Source organism: Nicotiana tomentosiformis, chromosome 9 (assembly GCF_000390325.3).
Source record: "Nicotiana tomentosiformis chromosome 9, ASM39032v3, whole genome shotgun sequence".
In the NCBI taxonomy this organism is placed as follows: domain Eukaryota; kingdom Viridiplantae; phylum Streptophyta; class Magnoliopsida; order Solanales; family Solanaceae; genus Nicotiana; species Nicotiana tomentosiformis.
In genome coordinates, this window is record NC_090820.1 from 31,154,238 (window position 1) to 31,165,652 (window position 11,415).

The 11,415-nt window shown below is 35.4% G+C and overlaps 1 protein-coding gene across 1 annotated transcript; it reads right to left on the bottom strand.

Moving 5' to 3' along the window:
• Window positions 1–384: 384 nt before the first annotated feature.
• On the bottom strand, window positions 385–9,861 carry LOC104094505 (ubiquitin-like-specific protease ESD4). The gene is made up of 9 exons (XM_009600457.4): window positions 8,678–9,861; window positions 8,321–8,400; window positions 7,993–8,086; window positions 7,812–7,910; window positions 6,480–6,572; window positions 6,282–6,401; window positions 4,270–4,373; window positions 1,532–1,604; window positions 385–813 (listed from the first exon to the last, which is right to left on the bottom strand). The coding sequence occupies exons 1-9, from the start codon at window positions 9,533–9,535 to the stop codon at window positions 751–753; spliced, it is 1,584 nt and encodes a 527-aa protein (XP_009598752.1). The 5' UTR covers window positions 9,536–9,861; the 3' UTR covers window positions 385–750.
• Between the last annotated feature and the right edge of the window lie 1,554 nt (window positions 9,862–11,415).

The window sequence follows — 11,415 nt, forward strand, 5'->3', positions numbered from 1 at the left end:
CGTGAGGAAAGAAAATACATTAATGTTGTAACCTTTACAAACGTACAAATAAAAAGTATTAAAAACTTTGTATGTTCTCTAAACATATAAATCTCTGAAATGCCAAACAACTCCTAGAATGTACACTCGTCTATTGTGACTCTGGAATGAAAAAGTGATCCTAACCAAGAAGGCAAGCTTGCTAGTTCTGGCCCTTGGCATAGTACAGCTTACAGGCTAACCGAAACATCAACTGAATAAGCACACTTGTAGACACCAAAACAGAGTGTCAAGTACAAAATTAACACCAGTTGATTTCAGATGACAAGAATTTTTTGTCACAGCAAATACAATGCAAACCAACCGCGTGCTGCACATGCCTATACATACCAAAATACCAGATCATGCAAATGAAACCTTGAATTTTCATTTCTTTAATGAAAATAGATAGAATCTCATGATTACAACTTCTGAGATTTCTCCAAAAGAAAGTTGATTTCAGATACTATATGTGAGAACTGTAAAGACCTACACAAAAAGGAAAGGGAAAAAGAAGGAAAAAAACTAAAGCACTTTCAACCTCAACCTACAAAATCACGCCTTCATCAGACAGTAACTAGCTTGCTAGGATCTCAAACCACCAAATAGACAAATCAGACAAGGCCTTCATGGAATTGTTAGCAATGCATCAATCATTCCAACAAACTATGTAGTCATCCTTTGCTGACACAGGATATTTAACATTGCAGCAAAGAGCATGTTCAGGACTTTTTACTCTGCTTTCAACCTTAAGATCTCCTTGGCAGTCCTTAACCTAAAATACGGCATATGTTCCTACAAGAAAAGGACAAGATTGTTTACAGTTTCAACATGCATGTTTTCCTGCAGAAAATGTCACACACACACACACACACACCCCACAACCCACCCACCCAGGCCCCAGGTATCCTTTTTTTGGTTGTTGTTGAGAGGAAAAAAAACTTCTATCACGTAGAACATGGAGCAAAGTAGGAAAACTAAGCTTCCAAAAACTAGGACATCCTAACTGCTTGTTGCCAAGACTTACCAGGAAAAAATGACAGCCCCCTTCATCCGAATGGTAGAGATGGAATTCTTTATAGTCCAAAAAAGTACTAACATGTAGGAAGGAATAGGCAAGCTATGGAGTTGTTCATGGCCAAGAAATCGGCCAACTTCCAAAACAGGGAAACAACAGAGAAGGTTTTTCTGGGAAGAAGAGAGAGAGAAGAGAAGCAGTGAACAATATACAGTTCCTGGAGAAGTTTTTCGCATTCTAACACAGATAGCACCGATAGATCAAAAGTCATATTGTTTGTATCATGAAACCCAAAGTGGCAAATTTTAGTATAATAACCTCCCTAAAACATGTGTATATATATACACACACAGAGTATACACACATACATAACGTGTTGTGTATGTGTGTATATAATGATATTATTATATTCCCTTCCTACTTAGAAACCGGTTTGCCTTGTCACTTTTCATTTTTCATCCAAAGCTGCAATGACATTGCAGCACATCAGTTTACCTGATTAAAACAGAGTCCTATATCTCTGCTGTAGAAATCAGCATACTTGAGCATGAACATGCCGCAGTCAAACCTGTTCATAGTGCATATCTTATCAGTATGACCAGACAACAAACTTAATGAACAGAAGTCGGTAATAAATTAAGCATAGAGATACAAAGTTGTTTCATATTTCTTGTAACCCGAACCAGCTGAAAAATAGTTTGGGCAAACCATGGTAAAAAAATTTATGGTCAGTTAATTAGACCTTCACACTAGTTTAACAAAACTTAATACATCTACCCCTCTAGTTTGATGTTTCATTAGATCGCTTTCTCCTTCCGTTAGCCTCTGCTATCAGAACATTAAAAGCACAAAAAGTTAAATTATCATCCATGCCCTCTAACATTAGTGTTTTTAACAAAAAAACATAGAGCTAAATAAATTTATAGATATTTTATATTAGAAAGAGAGGAAGTTTCAGGGCCACCCTCATTCCCCTTCAAGCGTAGCCTCTCCCTTCCTAGCTTTGCTGATACACACACATCAGAAAGAACACTCACTGTGGAAGATATGCTTTATGTAAAGGCTAAAGCTATATCCCACAGCCCCATAGGCCTGCTCCACTCCTTATTTTCCTTTTCTTTGGTGGTTCATTATATAACATTTTTAAGAAGGATACTTTGGACTTTACCTTTACCTTATTAAGAAAACTATGCATACTTTGGAAATGGTAAGTTTCATCTAAAGCGGGCATAACCCAACTTAAAGCATTAAAACTAAAATCATTCTGCCCTAAATAACATGTTATTCTGTAGCATTACAATGACCATCTTTACTTAGACGAGCATCATTGTGATGCTTACATGGGATAAAGGGGTCGCAAAGTATTAGCAGAACGAGAACTATTCATGACATTAAAAGAGACATCACAGATACGGCTACTGGCTGTCAATAGGAAGTTAACTTAATAGCATTAAAATATAACCAATCTGCCATAAATAACATGTTATTCAAATAGAAGTAGGACCACGGACCTTTGAACTAGCCAAATTTTTTTATTTAGACACTTTAACTAAAGGTGTGACCTATTGAACACCTGACATATATTGAAAATGTGCCTATTGAACACGTAGTGTTGACATGGCATAGTGCTTGTTTCACACCCAAAATCGAGCGTGTGAACAGATGAGAAATTTCATGTTTCCACGCAAAATCAACCTCTCAACTCTCCCGCTGCAACTCCGTCCTCCTATTGCCGCACCACCTCCACAATATTATACCCCGTCGGCTTCAAATGAGCCTTTGTATAGAAACAAAAAATTATCACTACTGAAAATCTAAATATGGAGAGACAATTTTGGCCAGAAATAGAAAGAGTTTTCTTGCCGGAAATATGGCCGAAGCTCAATCGACATGCAAGATCTATAGATGATAAAATTGAGGGTGCACACTGCACAGATAAAATAATTTTTTGCAAATTTTTTCGGGTCAACATCTCATAGTTCTCAAGTCTGGGCTATAGAATTAAAACGCCTGGCTCATCTATGTAGATAGAGAAAAGGAAGTGCTGAAAGAAACTAAATTCAATTAGCTCAAAAGTTTGCTGCCTTCCAAGGCCAACAAATGTCCATAAAGGGCAAAAAAAAAAGTAGAACTAATGAAGAATTGCTGTCCCCATTTCGTCCAAAGACCCACAAAATCGCGCCCACCTCTGAGTACTCACAATCTTTCATGTCATCAAACCCAATAAAAGAATCAACAAAATCCTAAAGTTTCTCGTTGGAAAGAGATTTTGCCTGTGAGTTGAATTTTTCCGGTCAAGTTCTTCTAACTTTTTTTTCACTTATTTTTTTCCTACCAACTTCCGATGACCCTCCTCCGAGGAAGCTTAAGGTTTTCCAACTACAAATGTGAAAAGGAAAAAGGGATTGAAGGATCAAAGAAGATGAGCAATTGGAGTGTCTGGAGAGAGAAAGAGACGGGGAGAAGAAATTGACGGTGGGATGGAATGAGAACAGAAGGGGATGGGGTAGAATGGGACTCAGTTGACACATCACTCCTTTTTCCAACATGTCTATTTCATATTGGTTACATTTTTTATGTCAAATGTGTGAAACTCGTGGGTTTAAGTATTTTGGTTGACTGCCAAAAATGTGTTCAATAAGCACATTTTTCAACGTAAGTCGGGTGTTCAATAGGTAACACCATTAATTAAAGTGTCCAAATGAAACTCTTTGGCAAGTTTAAGGGGCCGCCTATGTATTTAGACTTCCTTAAATGTACATGATTTCTATGTTTACATGGGATAAATGGTTCGCAAAGTATTAGCAGAATGAGAACTATTCACGACTTTAAAAGAGACATAAAAAATACAACTATCAATAGAAAGTCAACTTAACAAGCAATTTTGGCGAGGTCCCAAGAAAAACTGATCTCCTCAGATACTTATAGACAACAAGCCATAGAAAAGGAAACGCAAATTCAGGGTTAAACTACAGAAATTGTTTGTCATTTATATTTCAAAAATGAAAACATAATTAAGTTTTATGAAAATGCTTGAGTAAACTCCAACAAAGCCCAATTAACTAATGAGGTTGCACTTTGCATAGAAAGATTTGTTCTTTTATTTTGGATAAGCACATAGGAAGAATAATATATATAAATGAGCCTCCAACATGTCGAAAGAAACTGATAGAGCAATAAGATTAAAGTATCATGCTTTTTATCAATAAAAAGAAGATTCAGGTATTACGCACCCATTCTCTTGCTCTGGGAGGTCCACAACAAATTCTTGCTTCCACGAGCTAACATCAATATCTTTCCCATTCTTGTCCTTCACCTCGTCAATGAAGTATCTAGTCTGCACATTTAATTTCCAATTTCCACAGATCATGACATCCTTCTATTTACAACAAAACCTCAATAAACATGAGATTCTTTTTTCCCAAAAACAAATTGCAGCAACCAGTGTTAGGAGCTCTTGTTTTTAGTTTTTCTTTTTCATTCATTTGGTTTATCTGCAAGTAGTGTTGCTAGTTGCTACAAAAATAAGCAGGACATAATGCCATGGTATCATAGTAAGAAACTTACAGTATCTTCCCTGCATTTTAGTACTAGACTATGGTAAGATTCCACTAGAGACTAAATGTGTTTTCTTAAAAAAAACTATGGCCTATCTCTATTTTATTTTTTTATTTTTTTTAGACAACCATGAAATCCCCAAGAGATAGTGGTGCAAGGTTCAGAAACCGGTGGATAATGGGCCCACCCCTCAACCCTTTTCAGTATCTCTCATTTTCTTTTCAAGAAACTTCTTCCACACTACCAAATTTCATCAGGAATTAGGTATAGGATCACACGCAGGTACAACTGACAGCATATTACATCCAAAACTGGGAAGAGATTAAGACAGGATTAAAACAAAAGGAAAACAAAACGAATGGAAACAGTAAAGCAAGAATCAGCAAATTAAACGAAATAGTGACAAGAGAAGAGGATGACCTTATCTACACCTAACTGGTCATGTCAAAAGCCTAAACAATTGGATCATGTGATCCGAACGGATATGAATAGCAATTCAACACAAAGCGCAATCCCATCTGCTTAGGAGCAGTGTTTTAAAAGGCATTTTCGGGGCGAGCCCTGGGGCGAGGCGCACCAAAAATGCCCCGGGGCGATGGAGTGGGGCGAAAATCTCAAGAGGCCCAGCAATTCGGGGCGTACGCCCGGGCGTTTGAGGCGAGTTTATTTAGTGAGGCGTAAACCCCAGAGATTTTTTCAAATTAAAACAAAATTTGTTGAATAAGTCCTTCATATAATACCCAAATTTTCAAAATTCAGCTTGGTAATTACTCAAAAGTTTTAAAAAGGAACTGAAATGTATTAAATTTAAAAGTCAAGACCTTTTTTATTGATTGAAGCCCCAATTCATGGTCTTTTCCAATTCTTTATCTTGTCCGCTAATCTGTTAATATCTCCCAAAAGCAAAAAATATTCAATTTTTTTTTACAAATACAAAGAGAACTACATTATCCTTCATACCTGCAAGTTCAAAGTTCAAATTGAAGGTTAGTCATCCTTTTTGTCCCTCCATGTAGAAAACTTTATTCTTTTCGACTCAAGTTACTTGAGCTTCTAAGTAGCGTATAATAGATTGTTTTAAATAATTTTTTGTGGGGATGAAGATCTATACGTGTATATATATATACATATATATATATATATATTTCACATATTTATAGTTTTCTTCATTTTTTATGCAATTTTACCTGTTTATAAATATTTGTTGTAATTATATTATTTTATAAAATAGTAAAAATTAAATACCTATGGGGCTTATACCCCGTGCCTCGGGGCTTACGCCTCGCTGAGGCATATGTAAAACGCCTCGCCTTACGTCCACGCCTTTTAAAACACTGCTTAGGAGGCAACATAAACAAGATTAAAATCTCCCATCTAGTTTCATCCACTATTAACCAGCAAATTCTACCATCATCAGTACTAACTTCTTCTTTTTCTAATAAGAGTGTTGCCCAGACCTCATCACTACTACCTTATTAAAAAGGCTTAATGCATGTAGTAATGTGTTTATGCCTACTCAGTCTCCAATTATAGAAATAATAGTAGTATGCGTCTATGCGGTAGACTGCATAGAACCTACATTTGCACAGTACAGTCAGGAAAAATCAATAGGATAAGATTTGAAAACGCTGTCACATGTGCATTCATTTGAAAAAACTATTTCCTGGTAAACAGATGTAAAACATACCAGCACTCTCAGTACTTGATTATCTCTTCCTCCAAGTGAATCAAGATACTGGAACTTTTCATCCTTCTTGTTGATGACAGCTAAACACCAATGTACTTCTTGGTGGATAGGGACAAAAATCTAAGTAAATTAGGACATATCAATCAATATACAATAGACAACAAAACAAAAGTATGAATGAATGATGATAATTCTTACTTTATCACATTCAAAGAGGCAGTACCCCAGCTTCCTTTGGGATGTCCATCTTTTCACAGATTGATAGTTATAGCCTCCCTTGCCACTGATTAACTGAAATTGCAGAAAATGTCCAAAAGAACAATTAGCAGATATAACCTTCTCCTTGTAGGAAACTTAATATAAGAATTTTACACACACAGACGTCACTTTGGAGGTGATAACACTATCTGACATAGCAACCTCGTCCAGCAAGATGTGATGATATTCAATAAAAAGGATAATTCAGGGCACATGCTAGACATCTTATAGAGGCTATTAACAAGAAAATTACAAGACCAACTTGAGGGAGAAAACCAGACGGTGTCAACCAACAGACCACTCATCGTAGAGCATACATTAATCAGATTGGAAACAAGGTTCTCTACAGAGATCCGCATAGCAACTAACAAATACTTATTAATAAATTGTGGCAAGAAAAAGTTGGTGATGAAATAATTGCAAATCATGATCCTTGCAGATTTCTTCACTACGGAGACAAAAACACTATGTGATTTCTTCCTATCTGTCCAAGCCTCAGTGGATAGAGTAACTCAGTACCTATTGCTAGTGGGAGGTAGCACGTATCAAGTGGAATTAGTCAAGGTGCGCACAAGCTGGCCCGGACACCGCGGTTATCAAAAAAATAAAAGAGAGATAGGAGCGTGTGATAAAAGAATAGAAAACATGAACTTTTCTTCTCATCGAGGGCAAGGTTAAAAAGAAACAAGAGGAAACATGGTCATTGATACTCAGGCGAGATTTCATGTTGGAGCAAGCAATAGTTAGTACATTCCAATGAGCATCTTCATTATTTCTAAGTTAGTATTAGTGACAGGCCAGCACAAAGAAAGTGCTATACATGTACATTCCAGGGGTCATCAGGAGAGAAAAGGAAAGAATTAAAAAATCAGTTTTCAACTAAGGACAGAAACGATTAATGATCGAACATGCCAATCTATGGTTCGGGTATCACGATTAAAGTGAAATTTTTCTTCTCCGGGTAAAGTGAAGAGCAGAATAGGTGAAAACATGGTTAGTAACTTTTATGTGTGTATCTTATGTAAATCCATACTAGGCTGATACTTTCAACAACTTTGCCAAACAAACTCCAATTCAAAGAAATGCAAGATGAGAAAAAAAAAGAAAAAGATAAAGGAAATAAGATTACCCCTTGCCATGAAAAACATTCATGGTATGAAAAGAAGACAAGTGATATAAACCTAGAAAAGCTGATAAGCATAGACTGCAACCTAGCCAGCAACTGAATAACTTTGAAACTCAAAATTTTGAGCTTCAAGGCAAAGGACTGACCTTCTTGTAAAAGAATGTGTTAAAGAAATGACATCTCAAGAACCTTTTGGGCTCCCTTTTCTCTCTCTCTTTTAGCAACTCAAGATACACATTAATGACCTGCAAAAGAAGAAAACTTCATCATTCCCTAACTCCATTTCCATTCCAGTATTTTAGCTAAGTAACTGACATGAAGTAATACCTCATCATTCAACCATGCCCTGGGTCTCAAACACTGCAATATCTCTCCAGTAATATCTATATTGGAGTTTTCATGGGTTACCAAAACCTTACTCCTGCAAAAATAAGTCCACGAGAAACATATGAAGAAATTTTAATTTTGAAAATTGGAGCCTTTTGAAATGATCTAAGCCGATGGTCTATTGGAAACAACCTCTCTACCTTCACTGGGTAGGGGTAAGGTCTGCATATGCACTACCCTCCCCAGACCCCACTTGTGGGAATATACTGGGTTTGTTGTTGTTGTTGGAGCCTTTTGAAAAGAAAATTGAAGTTTAAATAAGTTATACCTGCTATAATTAGATAAAGCATGAGAAACTTCAGCCTTTTCCTCCTTATCAAGTTGCACAAAGGGTTCTATAATCACATCCTGCAAGTCATTAAACCATACACACCATAAGGTCATACGCGCTAATGCATACCAATGACATTATATACAAGGATCTAGGAATGCAGAGTTTTACACAAAAATCTAACACTGTTTCAGTAATGCATATTTAGTAATGCAAAGATTTAAACTGAACCAAATGCTGTATTAATAATGCATGTGTTTTATGCCTGGATTACTGTTGTTATATCACAAAAGAAATAAGCCCTGAATGCATGCAAACGACATTACCAAAAAAAAAAGGCTGCAGCAATATTACCTCCTTAACATATTGTTCATCTTTCTTTTGAGGCCTCAACAATTTATATGTTTCGAGAAGTTTCTCAGTATACTGAATGTGAAACTGCAGGCTCTTTAAATTATCATTTCTTTTCTCAGCTGAATCCAGCAATTTCTTATACGAAGGAACAAAGGATGCTGACGAAGATGAATCATCAAACTTGCTATTACTCAAAGATAGCGAATCCATCATCTTTTCTGCATTCTCCACCTTCAACAAATTCACATCGCCATCGGACACTGTTACAACTGAAGAACTCTGAAGCTGCACATCCGTAACAACACCATCATCAGAATTATCCAATATTTCAATAACACCATCACTCACCTTCCATCTCCCACCTGACCCGTTAGAAAGACCCATTTTTGCATTACTCTCCTTCCGTATCTGGCCCGACCCGTCAAAAAGACCCGTTTTTGGAACAAACCCAGTTCCTAACTCCTCAACATGTGAATCCTCATCATCACCATCAACGTTTATTACCACTTGTTTATCTTTTTTCTTCAAGTACCTGAAGGTTTTAAAAGCGCTGCTTTTAGCTCTATATAACTGCTGAACTAGGAAATTCCCCATTATTGAGTGGGACCCACCTCCAAATCTTGAAGAAGACGGCCTTTTACAAGGAGCATGAATTTCTCTTTTAATGGAAGTAATGGAAGATGGGTATTTTATGAAAAGCCTTTTGACTGTTGATGTTTTGCTGTGATCTTGAGTTGTTTGGTTCATAGAAAGCCTAGGTTTTTTGGAAATGTGAGGGTCAACGTTTGAAGCTGGAGTTTTGTAATTCAAGGTGAAAAAATCGTCACCCCGCTTTCGATTACTTGTTAAGGCCCCCATTGAAGTAGTAGAAATTTGTCAAGTTTTGCGAAATCATGTATGCATGGAATGGATTATCACTTCACAATGTTGAATTGAAAAAAAGGAAAACAGAGAGACATCCCAAAATACAAACGGCGAAAGTTCAATAGATAGAACAAAATATGATACTATTACGGATTCATTCAGAGAGGAAAAGGGGAGAAGAATATGAAAGGGCGGGGTGAATTTCGACGAAATTAATTGTATGGGGAAAGGGTTCGGGGGCTTTCGCGATTGGGTGGGGAATTGGAGAAAACCTTTTTGCTCTTTTGGATTTTTCACTTTTAAGACCTTGTTTAGAGCTCCAACAAATTATGCTTCACTTCTGTTTTTTTTTTTTTTGGGGGGGGGGGTGGGGGTTCTACTCAAAAAAACAAAAGAAATTTAGATTTGGGCGAAATTTGGTTTGAAGATGAAAATGTGTTTGGATATCAGCTTTTAAAATATATTTTTTAAATTTATTTTGGAAAAACATGAAACATGATTTATACTCACAAGTTCTAAAAACTATCACAAATACCCAACAGTACAATTACACTCATTATATTATCGCAAACCATAGTCCTGAAGATAAATAAATTTGATACAAAATTATTATTTTTATAATGAAGTACATGATACACTATCAGGTGACCGAGAAAATGAAACAATATTGTTATAAAATAATAAATGGTGGGCTCTTTTATAAAATATAAAAGTTTGGGGCAATTTTTAAAAAATATAATAGTGATATTTTGGCCCAAAACCAACTGGTTTTAAGATTTGGGATTTGAAATTTTGCCAAAATGTAAGCAAAATCTATGGGCAAACATGTGTTTGCCAAATAAAATCCAAATTTATTTTGGTAAAATATATGGTCAAACGGGTCCTTAGATGTGTGTATCATTACTCCACTAATTAAATGTATGCAAAGTATTTTAATAGTACTGGTCTTATAGCCTGTTTGGCCAAGCTTTTTTGGGGGGGGATTAAAAGTGCTTTTTTTGCCGAAAGCATTTTTGGCCAAAAATTGAGATGTTTGGCCAAGTTTTTGGAAGGAAAAAAAGTGCTTTTGAAGAGAGGCAGAAGCATTTTTGAGAAGCAGAAAAAAATAGTTTCTTTCCAAAAGCACTTTTCTAAGAAGCATTTTTGATAAAAATACACTTAGAAACAGTTTTCAAAAGCTTAGTCAAACACTAATTACTGCTCAAAAGTATTTTTCAAATTAATTAGCCAAACACAAATTATTTCTCACCAAAAGCACTTCTTTAAAAAGTATTTTTGAGAAAAACACTTTTCAAAATAAACTGATTTTAGAAGTTTGGCCAAACAGGCTATTAAAGTACGCGCGTTGCGCGTGTTACCATATACAATAAATATAATATTTCAAAGAATTACATAAATATTATATTATTATGGTTGAGTTATAAAATAAAAGTTAAAGTTAAAAAAATATAAGTTTCTAAATAAAATTGTTGATACTTTACTATTTAGCTAACTCAAAAAAAAAAAAAAAAACTCTATCCATATAAGTTATTAATCATCTCGTTCAATTGATAGAAGAGGCCTTATTTTTGCTCACGAGCAAAATACAATTTGTTCTATTTCTTTAGTATATAAGAAATACCATATAAGTTATTTCCAATAGATTAAAAAATTAAATTACTATCACAACAATAAATTCAACCGCTACATTCTAATTAATCTACTCTTTTTGTTTTTAACTTTCCATGTATGAATTTATTCAAGAGTTTTATAGGATTTTGCGGTTGATGCTTATTACTATATTATAATCGATTTTGCATAATTTTTTTTATTGTTTCCACCACAAATGCTATTCCTATAAAAAAAATCTAATTTTTTTATCTAAAAGTTTTGTC